This window comes from Haemaphysalis longicornis, unplaced genomic scaffold (genome assembly GCF_048455015.1).
Source record: "Haemaphysalis longicornis isolate Haplotype H1 unplaced genomic scaffold, Haemaphysalis longicornis Haplotype H1 scaffold_1, whole genome shotgun sequence".
Classification (NCBI taxonomy): Eukaryota; Metazoa; Arthropoda; class Arachnida; order Ixodida; family Ixodidae; genus Haemaphysalis; species Haemaphysalis longicornis.
This window is the reverse complement of record NW_027526203.1, coordinates 98,953,739-98,975,114: the sequence shown is the minus strand read 5'-3', so window position 1 is coordinate 98,975,114 and position 21,376 is coordinate 98,953,739. Positions and strand designations below refer to the sequence as shown.

Below are 21,376 nucleotides of genomic sequence, written 5' to 3'. Positions count from 1 at the left end.
TAGCATTCGATGTTCAGGCCGTAGCTAAGAAGTGCGTAAGGAGTGCTTGGCGTTTCTCGACCAGGTTGGGCTTTACGTGACACTCGTATGCTGACAGCGCTAACGAAGCCTGCTCTTAAACGTTTGCGTGCGCCTGCATGCCTCCGTAGGACGTCGATGGCATCCATCGCTTCGGTGCCTGTCGGTTTCACTGACACTTCCTGAGGCTCTTGTTCGGAACACTTTTCTTTCCCTTGGAGTGCTCATGCTGCTTGCAAGGCTCACCTAAAGGCGCACGAACAAAATACTAATTTGGTTTTCAGCGAGCACAACCTAGAGCAGCGGCACCGTGAGCAATGAGGCGTAGAAAAAAAACTTGAAGTGGGCTTCGTCTCACTTAAAAAAGGTATTTCCGATCATAAGCTGGTTTTGGTTTCTGTAAAAAAAATGTTGTCAACCAAACATGGTAAGAGACCAACTATAACTTGCAAAAATTTTTCCAGTGCTGACGATGATAGTATTCTTGATTATTTGAAGTGTCACTGTACTCCCTCCAAGAGGCGTCGATGTTAATGTGTTATGGAACCAATTCAAAGATAGTATAAACCATTGTTTGCATCACTTTGTTCTTGAACGAGTAAAACCGATGAGGAAATACTGTCACGATTTAGCCCCGCGTTCGTGAACCTGGGAGGGTAGGGGTACCCTCCAGCCGAGAGACGACATGCAGCGTGCTGGTGGTGACTGTGACTGACCGCGAGCAGCCGTGCTCGGCGGTGTTTATTGCCCGGCCACCCACAATGTTGCCCACCGAGCCTGGTGGGGCCACTGAACTTAGCGGCCAACGAATATCAGGGTTGGGGGGCGCCACACACTTGTCACAAATACAATCCCTGGATTAATAGAGACATTATTCATTGAAAACGTAAAATAAAACGCACGAGGAAAAACAAGGCGAGCGATAGGTCTGATCTTGGGGATCTTTCACGTACGCTCAAGCGTAAATTGTCAGCAGCTAAGGAAAAATATCACTCAGAAACTCTGACCCAGTTTATGATTAACTGCCCTCAGCGATTTTGCCGCCACCTTTCCCCGTCGCAAAGTAAGGTCCAGTATATTTCAGTCGATGGACATATTACAACTGACAAATCGGAAATAACTCGGAAGATTTAACAAATACTTCCACTCTGTGTTTACTCGTTCCGAAAAATCCTCCGTACACGCTTCTCCCACACCCAGCTCTTGCGAACCGCCTGACATGCCGGACATTGTCTCAGCAGAACAAGGAATACTTTCGCTTGTATTGGACCTCGATGTAAAGAAATCACCTGGACCGGATGGTATTCCAAATGAATTTTTGAAGCGGTATGCAGAGTGGGTGGCTAAGGTCTTAGTGATAATTTTCACCGCGTCATTAAATCAAAGCCAACTGCCTGATGACTGGCTAACTGCAAGAGAGTTACACCTGTATACAAAAGTGGGAACAAATATGATATTGAAAACTACAGACCTGTTTCAAATACAGTTAAACCTCGATGTAACGAAGTCGGCAAAATTCGTAAGTTACTTCGTTACATTGAAATTTCGCTACATTGAAATTCGCGGCTATAATGAAGTGTTCATCCCGTAAAGCGTTTCATGCAAAAGAAAACGTGGCGCGCATATACGACCGGCGCACTGTTTCTGTTTCTATCGGAGCTTAATCGTCTGCGCGGGCATCAACGTGAACCGCATGGTGCGTTTTCTCCCCGCAAAAACGCGCCCCGCAAGCCACAGGCGCGCTGACGCAGCCGTGGAAACCACCCGCACGATGCGGGTAGCTCCAGCGACCGCTTCTAATCGCTCGCTGAAACGCAACTCGAGGGGCAAACGAAAGGGGCATGCAAGGAAAAAAAGCCAATAACGTGGGCGGAATTTTCATTGTAAGACGTCATACGCGCAGCTTACCAAAGCGCCCATCAAATATCCTCTGCGGCGGTAAGCCTAATCGTTTGGCCAGCCGGCATCCCCGAGCGCTTCGAAGCTCCCGCCATAGGGTGCGCGCCTCCCCATTGGCGAAACTGGTCAGGCTCCTCCCACTGCCGCGCGCAGTGCGAGTCACTTCATGACTGAGGCAGAGCCACTGCCGGCGCGCAATCGCAGGCGCGCGGGTGTGAAAAAAAAAAAAAAAAACGCGTGCAAGGTTTATAAAGATTCACAAATGCTTGCTGGAACAATGAAACAAAACAAGCATGAGCGAACTTGAACGAAGGGCAAAGCTGCGGCATGCGGTGGCGGTAGCAACGCCAGAGGCGATTAGGCTTACCACCGCGGAGGATATTTGATGGGCACTTTCGTAAGCGGCGCATATGACGTTTACTGTGAAAATTTTGCTCAAGTTATCCGCTTTTTTTCTCGCTTGCCCCTTGAGTTGCATTTCAGCGAGCGGTTAGAAGCGGTCGCTGGAGCTACCCGCATCGTGCGGGTGGCCTCCGTGGCTGCGTAAGCGCGCCTGTGGCTTTCGGCGGGCGCGTTTTGCGTTTTTGAAGGGAGAAAACGCCCCGTGCGATTCACGCTGATGCCCGCGTAGACGATTAAGCTCCGATAGAAACAGAAACAGTGCGCCAGCTGTGTATGCACACCACGCAGTTTGTAGGCAAGGGGCTCGCTCAAAGCTAGACTCCGTGGCTCCCTGCATCCGCGGCATTGGGCGGCCCGTGCCGCCGTTCGCGTTTTATTGAGACGCCATTTTGGCGCTTGCGTCTCCCAAAATCTACCTCTACAGCCTAAATTTCGTGCCTAGTTTTCCATGAAACTTCGTTACATTGAAATTCCGGCAAACGAGACTTCGTTACACAGAGGGTGAAAATACATGGTGTGCATACACTTGAAAAATTCCGTGGTTCGTTACATCGAGGGTTTCGTTACATTGAAGTTCGTTACACCGAGGTTTAACTGTACCTGCACTTGTTGTAAAATATTGGAACATATACTATCTAGAAGTCTTTTTACCTACCCCGAAAGTTCTAAGTTAATTTTTCCAAACCAGCACGGCTTCAGACGCAAACTGTCAACAGTACGCAGCTATTCCAGACAATTCATGATTTCACTAGCGCATTAAACGATTCAGGTCAAATAGACGCAGTTTTTCTTTTATTTATCGAAGGCATTTGATCTCATACCGCACGCTAAGCTTGTAATTAAACTTACTCATTTTGGAGTTAATAAGAACCTCGTTAACTGGATTAAATCATATCTCACGAACAGATCGCAATATGTCGAGATTAAGGGAGTGAAATCAACTCATTTAGAGGTCAAGTCCAGGGTACCACAGGGGAGTGTCCTCAGCCCTGTTTTATTTTTGTGCTACTATATCAACGATGTTGCACATAGTATTGACAAAAAGCTCACAGTTCATCTGTTTGCGGTCGATTGCTTAATTTATTCTAAAATATCCGTCACAGTGATCAAGTAGCTTTGAATTCAGCATTGTAAACAATCCATGAATGGTGCATGAAATGGGACATGAAAATCAATTATGACAAAACAGTATTCGCCAGAATAACAAACAAAACTAAAAATGTCCCCTTCAATTACGAGCTCGTCGGAAAGGATTTAAAACGTGTAACTCACTTCAAGTATCTGGGGGTCACAATTTCTGAAGATTTAAATTGGAAAATGTATATAAATGAATTATGTTGTGCAGCTGAACAGAAATTGTGGTTCTTGAGAAGGAACCTCAAACTAGCAACTACGAAGGCCAAATTGACTGCCTACAAAACCACTGTCCGTGCACTATTAGAATACGCCTGCATTGTATGGGACCCTTCGAAGAAATACCAAAGTGAAAAAATTGAAAAAATTCAAAGGAGGGCCGCAACGTTTATTCTATCCAACTACATGCCATCAGATTCGGTTACTGCCATGCTAAATAAACTAAACCTGCCACCTCTAGCAACACGGCGCCGAGTAGCGAGGTTAAAGTTTCTTTACTTAATGCAGCATAACTACTTTAACTTTAACACAGAGCAATATTTGAAACCTCGACTGCCTCGTACAGTTAGAAGTAGTCACCCTAACCAATTAATGCCGATAATGACTCGTTTAAATACATTTAAACACTCTTTCGTTCCCAATACCATTGAAGACTGGAATAATTTGCTGCCAGAAATTACTAAATCAGACTCTTTAGCGCACTTTGAAAAATCCTTGTTACACTACATAGAAGCCGATAGTGCTCTCTTCTTGACGATTTGGCCCTATAGTGGGGTCCGCCCCCATACGGAAGCTACATAACAACTTCGGCATTCACGGGATAATAAAAATTCCTTAAAATTGCTTAGTTTTTCAATTCGATATTTCCAACGGAACTCCGCGTTATCTATGCATAGAGGCCAAGAATGTAAAAATGGTTTGAAAAAGGTAAGGTAATGTAGTTCATTCCTTGTGATACTCAGGTAGAAAAAACTGCATTGAAAGGCTGTTTCACTGTTATGTACGTTCAAAACCGATTAAAAAGTGCACCCCCCCCCCCCCGTGTCGTAACCAGTTTGGCTGAATTGCGCTGGTGCAAGAGTTGCTTATTGTTTTGTACCCTTGCACTTTGTACCTTTGCATTTTGCACCTGTGCACAATGTAGCTGTATAGGTACTGGTACTATACTTGTGCCGCATACTGTACCGCATACTGTATCGCACACATCCTGCTTTGCTCTCGTGTCTGAGGCAGCAGTTACTGCCTCCATGTTCTCTGTTGTACGTCCACCCTGTGCCGGCCCCTGGGCTAACTGTATGAATAAATAAATAAATAAGTAAATGGAGGAAAGCTTTGGCAGCTGTAGAGATGCGTTGCTCAGGAGCGAGCCGGATCTTTTGAGCCGCTCTTTTTGAAGAGCGGGTGAGCCATGGCTCACTAAAAGTGAACGGTGGTTCTTTTGGAGAGAGGGAGCCCCTGCTCGCACGGTCAGTGGTCCTTGTTGAACGGGGTGAGCCACAGCAGAGCCAAAGGAAGAAGACATGGAGAGCCAACTGAGCCGAAGAGCCGGGTCAAATGAGCCGGCTCTTTGGTGCGAGTTTTGCGCCATCTATTATCAGTGCAGGAAAGCATGCACTGCCGGGCCAGGTGGGGCTAACTTCCCAAATTCCTCCAGCGCCTCCTGTCGTGTGAGCAGACAGTCCGAGTCGGGAGAGCCGGATCTTCTGAGCCGCTTTTTGAGAACGGCGGTTGAGAGGCCCTGGCGGCGGCGGTGAATGGCAGATCAGGAAGCCGCAATGGCAGCAGTGAACGAACTGCGTCTGCATTTTGAAAGTAATAAGAAAATAAGCTCCTGTGATTCACATTTGTGCGCTTAGCTATTGTCTTCTTCAGGAATGAGCCGGATGTTTTGAGCCGCTCAGTTCAGCGGCGGCTCTTGGGCAGAGCGGCTCCCCCAAAAAGAGCCGCCGCCCAGCGGCTGCTCGCTCGATCAGAGCACTGCTCTGGACGAGTCGTGTCGGCACGTTCTGGTAGAGTTAGTGGAGGCGTACCGGCCGACCAACCCAGCCGGGTCTTGTGTGCAACTTTCGCGTCCTCTATTATCGGTGCCGAAAAGTGGACCCGTCTTGCTTGGAATAAACTGAGCAAGGTGTGGTTCATAAACCACAATTTACATTTCATGTACTATTAAAATTAGATTAAGCTTGTGTCGTGTTTTCCAGAATCATTTTTTCTGGCGTCACAGCTCACTAACAGAGAGCGTGTTTGCGAGCTAATAAAGTTGACAAACCATTCACATTTTTTTCTTTATTTGTCGAGCAAGAGTAATCTTAAAATACCACCAACACATAAAAACCTTTGTAATGACAGTGAAGCCAATTTTTTCTGTACAAATACACCGGATGCTGTGACAAAAGAAAGGTCTCCATAACAAGGAAACGTTCCCACACCTAAATTAAGCAGTAATTTAGATTATGCTTAACAGAGGTTAGTGAACCGCTGAGCCATTCAAATGAACCGGTTCACTTTAGTGAACGGACCCATTCTGAGCCACTCACTGAAGTGAGCCGTTTTGCCCATCTCTAAGCTTAAGCATACAGGGCACTGGCGTACGCAACGATGGAGACGTCAGAAGGGTGGACGCACTATTATGCCGTCCATGACCACTAGCGGCTTGAGCAGCTTCTTTCACACACTTTTAATTATTGTCAGCCGTAGCTTTCACCGTTTTTCTTTCATTTTAGCCTTTTAAGAGTTAATGCGAGTACTGAATGTTTTCAATGTACGCTCTGAGAGGCAAAGTAAAACGTGCCTTGACTGGCATTTCGTTCTTGCTTTCTTGCCGTGACTTCGGTAAATCGAAAGGGCCGCACAAAATTACTTCATAAAATCGAGATAAAAATACGTGCATTTAGCAAAATTTTGATATAGAACTTGAAAAAATTCGTTATATCGTAAATTTCGTTAAATCGAGGTTTGTTATATCGAAGTTCAACTGTATAGGCAGTGAGTGCAACACCATGGTGGTGCTGCTGCAAACAGAGCTTGTGCGACCCCGTCCTTGAGACTCGCACATTTGCCAACCTTCGGGGCTTCCTTTTGCTGCTCTTTCGTTCAGGGGCACGTTCAATATGCACCTGTGCAAGAAGCTCCATTTCTGCGAGTTTTATGCGGCAACAAGGCATGCATAGCTATCTCTCTGGCTGTGCTCTGCAACTGGCTGTACAGTTCGACTGGTTTACTAACAACCACACTGTGTTGGCGCGATAGAAAGGTTGCAAGCGGGTAGTGCAGCAGCACAAGCTGTCAAGCAAGACCACCGCATGTATGAGTGAAAATTGCACTCGTGACGCTGTAGGCGTGCACTTGTCACAAACCCCTGTTGTGTCATTAGTGTGACCAGTGTACTGAAGGAAAGCTCTCTACGTGGTCCTAGAGTGGGCCCTGTTCAGGGATCTATTGTGTGCCCCGTGAAGTTCGATACACGAAGTGCACGCAGATGATGCGGTGATTCCACAATGGCTCGACACAGGCCACAATTGGACGTTACCAGGTGCAACTGTCGCTGCAAAATTAAGCGTTGGTGTCGCACTGTGGTCGAAGAGGGCGTCCTCCACAGGGAGCCCTCACCATGTGGTTTTGCCAGCAGTGCTGGCGCTAATTTTGGGCAGTGCATCTCCTGCTTTGTTTTCACGCCCGTGTGTACGAGATTTCGGCGCACGTTAAAGATCCCCAGGTGGTCAAAATTAATCCAGAGCCCTCCACTGCGGCGCGCCTCATCGCCTGCGTTGCGTCGGCGCGTTAAACCCTACAATCAATCAATCCTGTTTTGTTTTCAAAGTCGACATAACCTCTGCACCTTTGTGGCCCAAGTGGTGCACTAAAGAAAGATCAGCTGCCCCATAGTATGCATTCACAACTTCTTGCGATGTGTCTTTGTCACATTCCATTGTCCATTCGTAAGTGCAGGCAGATGCAGTGATGTGATAGCTGCGCCAGTTGCACCTAACTGCGCCGAGAGGTAAATCCTGCTACATTTCAAGCGACCTGTGCCAATCTTGCGCCGAAGCTTCGTTTTACAGAAGGGAAAAGGTTTGGACGTGTTGGTTCATTATCACACATAAAACAAGCGCTATTTAAAAACAGGACGAGGCGCTTGTCCCGTCCACGCCTCGTCCTGTGTTTTTAAATAGCGCTTGTTTTATGTGTGAAGCTTCGTTTCGCCGGGCTTCCTCGATGTGGCGTGCTCTGGTGGGAGGAGTCCTCTTTACGCCACGAGCGAAGAGGAGGGAATCTAATCGCGTGGAGCGTTTTCTGCTCGCGAAAACGCGCCGCGCACGCCACAGGTGCACTGACGCTGCCGCGGAACACCCGCATGCTGCGCGCGGTGCGGCCGGTGGCGGCAACATGGCGCAGCTTCGGCCGCAAAATGGTGTGGGGATCTCGAGCGACTGCTTCTAAGCGCTCTCTAAAGTGCCGTTCAAGGCACACACAAACTTGCTTGTGCGGAAAAAGAAGCTGATAATGTGGGCGAAAATGGTACTATAAAACATCGTCCGCGCCACTAGTGAAAGCGCCCATGCAATATATGCCGGGCCTAAACATCAGCCTAAACATCTCTGGCGGAGCCAGCCGGCTGTCTCGAGCGCTTCGAAACTGCCGTCATGAGGTGCGCACCTCCCCTTTGGCGCAAGTCGGAAAGCTCCTCCCACTGTCGCGCGCGTCACGTGTCATTTTCTGACTGAGGTAGAAGGTGCCGAGGGCGCGATATTGTTAATGCGGTCGTGAAAATATCGCTTGCGCAACGCCGATGCGCACGAATCGCATGCAAAAGCACCCCATGTGGTTCCCGCTTTACTACCTGCTTTGCAATAAAGCTTGGAAGGAGTTCACACGACTAGCTCCGAGGGGTCGATATGGAGAGGGCATTGCAAGTATTGCTAGCGGGAAAGGGGAAAGGGACGAAAGTTCATCAAGATGGCTTAATTTGGGACCGGCTGTAAGCCGGTTCATTGAACAGTTTCCAGCTTCGAAGAAAGTGATCTTGTCTGAGTCAACATGTTCAGGAGGAACACTTCAGGAAACCATTTTCTGATAAAACTTTCTATGCAAAGCTACTCTTCGTGACGAATGTGGTCCAAGTTTTTCACTGATCTTTTCTCTTTGTTTCAAATAAGTGAGCCGTTGGTGCACCTACTGTATGGTCATTCTAGGTGACCCTCGTTCACAAGCTGGGTGTACGCTTCATGAACACAGAGTCTTACCGCTCTGAGAAAGCCAGAGAGTTGCCGTTGTTGCAAACCTAGTCCCCTGCAAATTGCAAAGGGAGAGTAGAATTAGGAGAGGGTCACGTAGCATGCAATTTTGTCTTGGGAATCCGGAGAGAAACGGACATTTAGGTTGGGCGCTAGAAGCTTTTACATAAAATGCACTCAGTACATTCTGTCGTGGCTGCTATTCGACAACATCATTTTGCAGAGCCTGTGCTTCTTAAGCCTGCAGTTGAGGGAAGAGAAGTCTTCTTGCGCTCATTTTAGTCCGTTAGCTACCAGGCTGCCGCAAGTGGTCAAACCCTGCGGTGCCTTTACTTTGATGGATGAATACACACTCCTCCAGCTCGAACATGTTGAATCAGATCCGTCCACCCAGATTGACGAGCATTGGCAGCAGATTTTTGAGCAGAAGGAGGCTGAAAACAAAGCCAAATTCCCTCTTTTCTTTCGGCTAGTAAAGGCGTTGCTTTGCATTCTGCATAAAAATGCGGATGTGGAAGGGGCTTCAGTGAGAACCGCCGGCACCTTACTGAAAGGGCTTCATTGATACAAAATGCTAATGGCATCAGGCGCACCATTTCGTTCTCCGAGTGCTTTGAAGAAGATTCAGGTCACTTCAGTGTCACACCAGAGGTTTTGAGAGCAGTACGGACGTCCAGCGAAAACTACCAAGAACGCATTGCAGCTGAAGAAGCTCAGGCAGCTAAGCAGCGGTGTCTTGACACAGCCAAGGCTGGTCCTTGTCACAATGGCCGAGTCAGGCTCCTGCGAGAAGTGGAGACCACAAAAGAAATGCTGGAAAATGCGGAGCAGTTCATCATCATCATCATCACCAGCCTATCTACACCCACTGCAGGGCAAAGGCCCCTCCCAATAATCTCCAACTACCCTGGTCCTGCGCAAACTGCGACCAATTTAACCCCGCAAACTTCTTGATCTATCTGCCCATCTAACTTTCTGCCGCCCTCTGCCATGCTTGCCTTCTCTGGGGATCCCCTTTGTTACCCTTAAAGGGACAGACAACCGATTTTTGTCGAGTATGTATTCTATATCCCAAATGAAAGGGCATCACTTAAAGCACCTTGACGAAAAACGGTTTTGCTGATAACGCCCTGGAACTTTTTAAATCGAAATTTTTAGATCTGTGAGCCATATGTGTCCCTCCCAAAAATGATGCTGGCAACCATGACATAGAGTAGCTCGGCAACATACTTTTGTCTGTATGCGAAATGAAAAACGATATTTAAAAACTTGTCCCCAGCTAAAAAAGTTTGAATCGCAGGCTTTCCTGTTCCGTTATGTGTTTTTTACTGCAACAGTCGATGATGGTGCTGATGATGATGCTTAATGGCTTCCCCTTTGTAACGGGGTGGCGTTGCACAGTGGCCTTAGTCGCAACGCCACTGTACAATCACCTCACCAAAAAAATACAAACAAAATAAATTTAAAAAAAAATAATGTCAAAATAAAAAGAAAATACTTTTACGAAATTTTTGTGCAAGTCTGACTTCTTTGTTCACATGTCTTCCCAGATTGTTCTCTGCTCTTTTCCCACCGATATTCTAACCTTCTTTTTCTAACCTCTACTGCTGTCCAATTCACTTTTCCGCTGACCTTAAATCCAAGGGCTTCCGGAAGCTGGATGGCTCCATCACTGAGGACTGGACGGATACTTTTGCCCTCCGTTACAATATGTCGCATGGTTTTTGGCTCATTTCTACAGCCTGCGCATAGTTCTTCCTGTACCGGCTCGCGGATAAGCGTTTTTGTCCGCAAACAACCTGCTCGGGCTTCAAAAAGCAATGCACTCCCTTTGGTATTATGGAATAATTTTTCCCTTATTAAAAACTAGAGCTCCCGACTTTGCTGTGCTAAACTCTAACCCCAGTTCAGTGGCTTCTTCCCCGCAGATATCTGTGAGCTGTTGCAGACACTGTTTGCTATCTGCTAGTAGTACTATGTCATCTGCATATATCAGTCCCGGTATATGTTGTTCCACTTCCTGTCCCTTGCGGCTATAACATAGATTGAGACCTATTTTACTGCCTTCAAGCTTTCTTTCTAGTCTAGCCATGTACAGCATGAACAGCAATGGCGACAGAGGACAACCCTGCTTTAAACCTCTATTTGTGGCTACCGGTTCCGTGCACTTTTAGTCCTCCCAGGTAATTTGCACCTCGCTCTCATTGTAAATTCCCTGCAACAGCTGTATAAAGTCCTGGCCTATTCCCTCTCGCTCAAGTATGCTCCATAGAAGTTCTCTATCTACGTTGTCGTAGGCTCCCTTTATATTAAAATTAAAGATTAAAATTAAAAGATTAAAATCAACTTTAATAAAACTGTAACCTTAACATTCAGTACCACTTCGGCTACTCGTTCAACAACTGCTCGCTGTCTAGGGGGAATAATTACGAGTATCTTGGCGTTATCTTTGACAGCAAATGCTCGTGGATGAAACACAAAGACTACATTACCGCTAAAGCCATAAAAAACATTTGGATATTTAAGACATGCGTTAGCTAAGGCTCCGAAAGATACCAAATTGGTCATGCATAAGAGGTCATTAATCCGTTCAAACATTGAGTACGCCCCGCCCGTATGGGACCTGCACAAGCAGATTGAAATGAATAAAATCGGATCGGTTCGAAGAAGATCCATTCAATTGTTCTGCCGTCGTTATCCCAGTTATTTTTCGCCAACCTCTGCTCTGTTGTACCTAAATCTAACCTTGCTAACTTCACACAGGTGCATAGAGTCATCAAAACATTTACGTTCTGCCGTACATTTGCCTTATCACTCACGCAGCGATATCTACTTCACATTTTCGAGGCCGTTGTCAACGCGTAGCCATCACAGTCTTAATCTAACCCCAATATTTGCCCGAACGGATGCATTCAAATATAGCTGCTTGGCTCGCACAATAGAATGGAGGAATGCCCTGCCCGGCTCTGTTCGTGCAGTACCGCAGCAATATCTCTTGACAGCTGCACAGACTCGCTAGTGTTCACCCTCCTCATTTGTTTTCCCTTCTGCTTTCACCTTGTGTTACAGTGTACGGTATCTCTGAAAACAGTCGCAACCTGATAATTCAGTAACTATGTGCCTGCTGCTTCTATGGGACTGATTTGTATTCTCATATTTATTTGCCATTTTTCTTGTTTTCTTTTTGTTTTCAACAAAATCAATGTGATGTATCAACATTACATTGATTTTGTGCCTTCCTATGCCTGCGTTGTGCATATCATTTTGTTCCCACTCCTGCTATAGCCCTAATCTGGGCTGCAGTATTTTGAAATAAATAAATAAATAAACGTCAGTGCGAGATGTCAATCTTACGATAGAAACAACATAAAAGCGCAATGCGTGCACAAAGAAAAACCTTCTGTAGCTTTCAGATGGTCATCGCATAACCTTCCTGCTATTTTGCGCGTAACTAATTTTCCTGATTGGTCGAGAAAGAGACCGCTGCAAAATTTCCAAATTCCAAGGACCCCAAAAGATTTCTATTTATTTATTTATTTATTTACAGATACTGCAGGTCAAAACTTTGACCCAAGCAGGAGGGGCTATACAAAACATAGGAATGATACGAGCACGAAAGAGAACATAGGCAATAAATATATCAGAAACAATTCATGGTACCCTGCATCTTATACACATGTATTACAAGAGCAACACGGCAGAACACATTAATTTGAAAAAAGATGACGCTGTAAAGCTTCTGCAAAATCTTTTGCTCGTAAAACATCAAGAGGTAAAGAATTGCAGTCCGCAACAGTCCTGGGAAAAAAACTATTTTTGAAGGCATCTGTTCGAGCAAAAATAGGTGTCAGTACGAATTCATGAGTGCGTCTCATAGCCCTAGTTACACATGGTTTAACGCAGCCGGGGAGAGGTATTTTTATTTTGCCTGACAAGCAATCATGCAGAAATATCAGCCGAGTGACCTGTGTGCGATCATCTAACGTTTGAATATTATTTTCCTTCATCAGAAGAGATGGTGAGTCATGCCTACAGTATTTTGCGTAAATAAATCGGATGGCTTTTCTCTGCACTTTCTCTAACTGAGAAATGTCTTTTTTAGTAAACGGACCCCAAACCACTGATGCATATTCTAATTGCGCTCGAACACATGCGTTGTATGCCATTAGCTTGATGTTTGCTGGAGCATTTTTGAGCTTCCGCTTCAGATACCAGAGCTTACGAAGAGACGATATACAGATATCGGATACATGATCGGACCAATTGAGTTTAGAAGATAGGGTAACCCCAATGTACTTGTATTTTAGAACTTCTGCGATGACATTGTTTTGAAGAGTATAAGAAAATGTACCTGGATGCATCTTTCATGTTACACACAGGAGTACTGTTTTTTCATTGTTGAGTAACATGCCCCATCGATCACACCAATCATTAATTGCCAAAAAGATTATTTTGTAGTACGTTGTGATCTTCCTTGGACGATATTTCCTTAAAGACTACACAATCTTCAGCAAATAATTTGATTGAAACATCACTCACAACTTCTGCTAAATGATTGATATAAATTAGAAACAGGAGGGGACTTAACACCCTACCTTGGGGCACCCCCGAGGATACAGGAAGCATATCAGAGGCACAATTGTTAATTTCGACGAACTGTGTCCTGTTTTTGAGGTATGAATTCACCCAACGAACAATACTGAGAGGTAACCCTAGTTGTTTTAACTTGTGCAACAATTTCCCATGAGGTACTTTATCGAAAGCCTTGCATAGGTCCAGAAAGAGCATATCCATCTGCCCTGACCGATACAGAATTTCAGAGACCTCATGCACTGTTAAAGCCAACTGTGTGGTGGTGGACATGCCCCTCCGGAACCCATGCTGGCAGTGTGACAACAAGTTTCTTTCCCATAAAAATGTTTGAGTATAATTCGCGACGACGTGCTCTAACATTTTACAACACGTGCTTGTAATAGAAACTCTGCGGTAGTTGCAGTAATCTAATCTGTCTCCTTTTTTGAATACCGGGACTACCCGTGCCATACGCCAGTCATCAGGTATATCACCTGTCCGTATTGATAAATTAAACAAATGTGTCAAAAACGCTGCAATTTGTTCCACATATCGTCGCAAAAAGGTACTTGGAATGGCATCCGGTCCTGTAGACTTTTTTACATCCAGTTTGATCAACATTTCAACAACTCCCTCATAAGTTACCAGTGGACCCTCAAATGAGGCAGGGCAGCACTCCGAAAATTCGCACAGATCCCTATTAGAGAAGACCATATAAAAATACGCATTGAATTGTGTAACTATTTGTTTGGGATCGGTGATAATTTTTTTGTTTACCCTTATCTTTATAATTTCATGCTTAGCCGGACTCAGGTACCTCCAAAACTTTTGGGTGTCGCTTTTAATAAATTCTACTAGTGTGGTGTTGAAATACTGGTTTCTAGAGTGCTTGACTTTACTCAGTAAACTATTTTTTAATTCACCATACTGTGGAGATCCTGTTTTCCTTTTCTTTCCGAGTCGCTTGATTTTGCGCCTTGAGTGTATTATTTCTCTGCTAATCCAGGGATTCTGACAATGCTTTTGTCGTGTTTTAGAAGGCACAAAATTTTCAATACAAAATTTAGCAGCAGCACGAAATTGTCGCCACAACAGCTCAGGGTCATCTTCAGTTTAATCTAGATGCGTGTCTAAATAGTCTATTACAGCAATGTTGTTTGCCCTCGAAAAATCTTTAATTAAGGCCTGCGTCACAACTTTTGCTTTAAGACTGCTCTTTCTCCAAGAAAACGAAATTAATTTGTGGTCGGATATGCCTGAATTTACCTGAACAACTCCCCCCACTAGACATTTGGGAAACTAGCAACAGGCCTAGGATTGCATTTCCCCGAGTGTTGTCTTTTACAGTTTGTTCAAGGTTAGGAGTAAACATTATGTCCAGTAATGAATCAGAAGAAGTGGATAAACCGTATTGCTTACGCTCCCAGTCTGTAGCAGGTAGGTTGAAATCACCAGTAATTATGCAATTCTTACCCTTTAATTTTATCATTCGGTCATGGAATTTAAGCAAAAAAGAATCGTCAGCGTCCGGTGGGCAATAGACTGCACATAGAAAAAAACGTGTGCCCGGAAAATGAAACCTTTTTCATGGTTATCGATTTGATCCCCTGCCGTTATATCAATGCCATTCTTTACTGCAACCGCTACTCCGCCCCCTCGAGATCCCCTGTCTCGTCGGAATAACTGGTACCCAGGTGGCACGATTTCGTCATCGTTAATTAAACTTCATGGCAAGGGGGGGTCATATATCAACAAGGGGTTCTCTGACTGTTGTATTTTATTAACAATGCTTCTGGCATTGAAGCTAAGCAGCCGAAGTTCGTGGTTCTTTAATCGCTAGCTGTGTAGTGGGGCGCTGGTAGGCTTCGGGAGAAGATTTTTTTGCGTCACGAACGAATTTGTTTCAAGAGTCGGCAGCACTACTTTTTCTCTCATAGAAGTTGCCTTGCGGCTGTTGGTGGCATCATCCCAAACGAAAAAGTTGCCATCAATACTGAGCTTATCATGGGTGAGCGTCACCTTTCTTCCTGCATCTTTATCACTTTTTGAGCTTGCCATTGAGCTTGTCATTTGAGCTTTCTTTTCCGTAGTGTGTCTTTGCAGTAGTCATTCTGCAGGAAGATTTTCAACTCCTTTAACTTTTTAACGTTTCTGAAGAGCGCCTGCTTTTCATTGTAATCTTGAAAGTACAAAATTACTGGGCGTTGGGGGGGCTTTTCCTATTCTGTGAATCCTAGCGACAGAAGAACACTTGACTCCCATTTTTTTCTCGTGAAGCTCTTTGATACCCTTTTCTCGCAGTACCTTGTCCGATTCATTGGGCTCTTCAGGAATGCCAAATACTACAAGGTTAGATTGCCTGCTATGATCTTCTAAATCAGTAAGTTTACTTTGATGAGAGCTCAGTGCCTTTTGCATGTCTAGATTAAATGGCTAGATTAAAACCACCTGTGTCCACATCTCGGTTTTGCAGTTCTTCCACTTTTTCTTCTAACTGCCCAAGACGCGAGCTAAAACTGTTCATAGCTTTTTGGTGGCCTCCAGGCGATCTTTGATATCAGCAATATTGTCACGAAGTCAAAGACGACGCAGTTGTCTTCAAGGAAAACAAGTTTATTGGAGCGAACTTGTGCTCCCCTAACAACTCAAAGATTACACAGGCGGCGAAGAAGCAGTCAACAAAGTGACGTGTGCAGGCGAGCTCCGGCGATTCGAATGCCACGGCGTCTGCTCTGCAGGCTTTTATCTTTCGGCGCGAGTGTTTCTGGAACCGTCCATTTACACCCGGAACATTGTAGATCAAAGAAGATTATTCTGGGCTAGTGACGTTAGGGCGAAACAGTCTGCTTATCTGAATGAGATAGCCCGTGCGGCATAAAAGTAAAGAATGTAAGACGCGCTTTGTTTGGAACGCAGATAACACAGCCGGGCGTGGCCCATCGGTAAAAACAAACAATAAATAAACAAACCCATACATGGTTCGTGGCAATATCGGTCTTTATCGCGTTTTGGCCTTTCAAGATTTCGTGAAACATTTCCTCTACTGTGGGTCCGGGATTCGTTTCTATGTCCCCACATACAAGAAGCTGGCATGCACGGAAACAATCATAAGCAATGCAAAAACATGTGCGTGGGCACGGCAAAACCATAAGAAATCAATTGTCGCTTCTAATTGAATAGGTTTGACCAACCTGCACAAACAGCAACAGCCGCATGGTGATGAAACCTGAAGAGGTCCCTGGCCGGTTGCTCCTTTATAAGTGCCGTTGATGATATCATGTTTGGCCCAACCCTTTAATCCACCTTAACTGACCTGCTAATTCCTCTAATCCAAAATAATCAACACACCAGTCCCACTAATTCACATTAGCTCATTCACTCATCTCACTAATCCAGCCCAGTCTACCCACTAATCTGCATTAATCGTTTTTAATCTATGTGTCCCTAATGGTAAGGTTGAGCAAATTCAAGATAGCATGAAAATGCTATCGCATCTATTTTAAAGTTGAAATGGGAAGGCCCCCCATTTTTTTTTAGTTCTCATGTCCCCTTAGAGCAGCAACCAAAGGACACAACGGCACTGTACAAGAAAAAGTGACGATTACGTAGAGACCTGCGAGTGTTTGTGTCTCAGTGCTGTTTGTATGTAGCTGCCTATTCAAGCTAGAATAAGTGGAGGATATGGATTTATTGCTGGTGGTGTCCCTGAAGGCCTTCCCAAGCGGACAGGGATTCATTCGAAGTAACAACACATTAAAAACTTTACAACGTTTTAAACAACATGCAGATAAAAACCATGAATATTCCATGATATGTTGCCTTGGAATATGCGTTTTAACTTAACTTATTCTAAATGTAAAAGATAATTGGGGGAGAGGGGCAGTACCTAACACAAACCGATTGTATACATTAAATTGAGGGTAGTAACAAGAAGAGAACGTGATGGGCCTTGGGACTGTGCAAAATATTTCGTGGGGCTGTCGGGCGAGTGGTAACAATGTCTTCGGACGCAAGGCACTGTACTGAAAGGGAAAACTAGAAATCACAGTTTGGAGGCCCCAGAACCAGTTCGGAACGGTTCCTTCGATTCGTTCCGGTTCGGGTTCACTTCCAAAATGGCGGAAAAAGTACGGTTCCGGCTGAGTTCCAGTTCCGGGCAAAAATTGGGGTTCGGTTCCGGTTTTCGGTTCAGTTCCAGTTCGAGACCCTGGTTTTGCTCCCCTTCTAGCAATATTTCGTGAATCTTAATGCTCGTTCTGGCTGCTCCAAAATGACTCGACCCAGTCACATCACTGCAGATGTGCTTGGGTTGAGCCTGTTTTAAATGGCAGTGTGCCATTTAGTTTCACCCAACTAAGCAGAACCCCGAAAACCAGCCTGGGACTGCAAGCATGGCACGGTACAGTTGTTTGGGGTTTTCAAGGGCTTGCGTGCAACTCGGATTACGTGGCCACGCCTGAGAGCAGTGAGGAGGGAGCAGGGGAACAATGTGGTGGGACCCCGTTTTTTTGTGCGTGCAACGTCACAGACACGAGTGCAAAATTGTAACCGTAGTCAAGGCAGGCGAGTTCATTGCTAGATACAAGGAGTGCCAGCTTGTGGGCTCCTGTGCTGTTTCGAAGGCTCTTCTAACCGTCTGCTGTTGGGGAACCCTGTTGCACTGATCCAGGTGCTAGCCGATCACAGCATGGCCTGAGTACCTGAGGCATGATCTCGCGCGTCTGCTCCATGGCTACCTGTGAACTGGGGCTCTCGTCGGCACCTGCTTCTCTCGTGGCCAGGGTAGCACATCTCGCACCGTGGGGTCGTGGGCCTTGGCGAGCTCGCTTTTTATGGCTCGGCATGTGGTGGTTTCTTGCCGGCCCCAATGACGGCACCAGCTACAGAGAACACTGGCTTCTTGTGCGTGTTACCAGAGCATGCTGTACGCAGTGTATGCAGCACCAGAGTGGGAAAATTGGCAGCGTTCATAAGTGGAGCACTCTGCTGGCGCCTGCTCGTGCTGTTACAGGTCAGGAAGCTCCCTCTGAAGCAACTCTCTCAATGGAGCTGCACTTGGTTGCAGCACACTTTCGTTGGTCATCATTCCCTGTGTGTTGTGCACATAACTTTCTTCTCCTTCTGCTCAACTGGAGGAAACACACTCACACAGAGGTCAATCAAGCGGACTGGACTGATTTTGTGTGACAGAGGGTGCGCAGTAAGCGTGGGTTTTTCGAGAGCCCTGCTAGCTACGCTGCATGGCCTCCCTCTCGGTGTGTGTGCAGACTCGGTAGAAATGGCATCACTGCAGGGGTCACCAGTGCACTCGTCTCGGAGGTTCGTTTCAAAGGGAGACACTGTGGCTGGCCCAGGCATTACTTTCGGAAATGTGCAGTTCCTCCTACGTTTGCACAACTCTTGTGCACTTGGCCACTTGATAGAGAGACATTGATAGGACGTAGAAAGACTTGGGGCACTTTTTTTTTCTTTTTTGAAAATTATGTTACTTGAATAGCTTAGGTGGAGAAGACAAGGGGACTAAGTTTTAAGTTTTTTTCCATTTCTGCTTGGTTGTTCTTGGGGTACTTTGGAACCATGTGAACCAAAAATTGAGGGCACAGCAAAAAAAGTTTCTCGGTTGCATTTCCTCCTGGGCACCTGAGGTGGCCACAGTGTCCAGGAAAATTCGTGCAATTGTAGACAAGCCATGGGCTCCAAAAATGCCCATGCTCCTGAGAGGCGACGGATTTCCCCATCAATGCCTGCACACCGCTAGGAAGCAGTGTGCAGACACTGCCCATTTTTCAGCTGCTGATGATTGTTGCTTGACCTCATCTGTCCCAACCCACCTGGGAGGGGTGCTGCCCCACTGCACCTCTCACTGGGCTGTGCCCGGCCTGTGGCCCTGACCCGTGCTGTTTGTCTTGCAATGCGCGCATGTGTGTCCAAGGCCTCGGGTGGTCGCGGTCAAGCCGCCGTGGACGGAAGAGACTGCCCTGGCGTGCATCCTCAAGTGAGTGCTACAACACGGGAAGCGCTTGTTACGCTGGCTGCGTGGGAAGGAATGTCATGTCAAGATGGGCAGCTGCGAAAGTGCTGTTTTAAGCCTTTTGCTCTTTAAAGGGCTCATGAAGGCAAAACGCATGTTTGGGTCATTTCAAAGATGGCCTCTGGCATTACTTTTAATGCAAACTTTTGTGGGGAGGGAGAATCACGGAAAACCCCTCGCTCAGCAGCCAATAGAGAGTTTTAGCTGACCGTTTTTGACGATCCGCTCCGCTATCGGCAGCGCGCTCGGCGCAACCGGAGCCAATGCCGTTCGCGGCAAAGCGCACCACGCCTGCGCAGTGGCGCTCCCGCTTGCTATCGGAGCGGAGCGGACCGTGAAATACGGTCAGCTAAAACTCGCTATTGACGGGACCAGGCCGTCCCATGGGACGGCGTCGGAGAGTTGATAACTGGCGGGGGAAGCTGGGGGAGCGAAGGGAGCCGCACTGTTCCAACACCGACTAGATACGAGTCCGCATGTTAAGTTTTTGCAATGAAAAAGTGGCAGTCTAAATGGACAGAACTCAATGAAAACCAGCTCCACCTTGTGGAGCCACACCTGAGAGAGTGGCAGAGCTGCAGACATAAAGAAAGATTTGTAGAGGTGGTGTTATGTCGCCTAAGAATTGGGCACACGCGCTTGACCCACAACTTCCTGTTGCTGGAAGAAGACCCTCCGGAATGTGAGCAATGCGGGAAGCGCCTTACAGTAATACACACACTTATCGAGTGTCCTAGTTACGAAAACAAGCGTCGTGAATATTTTTCCCACTTTTTATAAATTTCAAATTCCATTGCACCCTGTTTTAGTACTCGGCGATGAACCCCTGGTTCCCATGGAAAAGGTTTTTAAATTTTTGAGTGCCATAAAGCTTTTAGAGAAACTTTGATTTTACCATGTTACGTCATTTTTACATTAGCAGATTTACCGTAGCGTGTTCAAACTTAATATATTACCTTGTGTCTGGCGCATTATAGCCAAATCTGCTCCTGCGCCAATTCATTCGAGTTTTCGCAATGGCAGCTAGGTCATTGAGTAGCTGAGAGGGAGGGGGCCAGTGGGGTTGCATCGGCTATTGTCTTTCCCATCGCCATATTTCTCGAGATGTCAAATAGCATCTCTCGCACACTGACTTGTCTCACGAGCTACTTTTTTTTACTACAAAACTACATATTGATTTGTCATGTAAGAAAAAACTGCAAACAAGTTTACAAGTGTACACAACATGCAAAAAAATGTGTTCAAAGGAAAGAATCTTTCAACTAAATACTAGCGCTATATGTGGAGACATCAGCCGGTGCAGAAGAATTGCCAGTTTGTCTGGCTGTGGTTGCTACTGTTACAATCCACACGGTTCTTCCATGGTTCCTCTGGCCACTGTTGAGCCACAACGTCATCATGCTGAGTGGGGCACAAGTGCGTGCACAACACTGTGACTTGGTGTGTGTGTGAGTGCGGGATGCGAGTAAGTGCTGTGTACCTTGGTGTCGCGGGAAAAGAGATCCAAAGTACATATACTGTTCTGATTTCCAAAGAGTTGGAGAACTAATGGGTGCATGCTATACCACGGGAAAACTTCCTACCAACGGAGAACACGAGAGTGAGTGGTTCTTTTCAGTTTTTTGTATATTCCATTCAGCGCAAGATGAGCTGCAGTTATTAGATAGGTATCAGCAATTTCTGAACATTGTCACGAAGCCAAAGACGACGCAGTTGTCTTGCAGGAAAAAAGCGTATTGGAGCAAACTTGTGCTCCCCTAACAACTCAAAGAATACACAGGCGGCGAAGCAGCAGTCAACAAAGTGGCGTGCACAGGCGAATCGAATCAAATGCCGCGGTGTCTGCTCCGCGGGCATTTATCTTTGGACGCGAGTGTTTCTCGAACCGTCGAATTACATCCAGAAAGCTGTAGATCAAAGAAGATTATTCTGGGCTGTTGAAGTCAGTTCGAAACGTTCTCCCTATCAGAAGAGATAACACGTGCGGCATAGAAATAAAGAGTGAACACCTGCTTCCCTTGGCACACAGATAACACAGACAGTAAAAGCAAAACATAATAAACAAATCCAATGCGTGGTTCGCGGC

At 46.0% G+C, this 21,376-nt stretch overlaps 1 protein-coding gene across 10 annotated transcripts in view; it reads left to right on the top strand.

Annotated features, from left to right (window-relative positions):
• Nucleotides 1-21,376, top strand: part of LOC144178386 (uncharacterized) — a 201,449-nt gene that overhangs the window by 92,127 nt on the left and 87,946 nt on the right. For all 10 annotated transcript variants that reach the window (XM_077706261.1, XM_077706244.1, XM_077706236.1 and 7 more), the window contains one exon: nucleotides 19,192-19,254. In XM_077706261.1, the coding sequence (XP_077562387.1) occupies nucleotides 19,192-19,254 (63 nt within the window). The remainder of the gene's footprint in view (nucleotides 1-19,191; nucleotides 19,255-21,376) is intronic.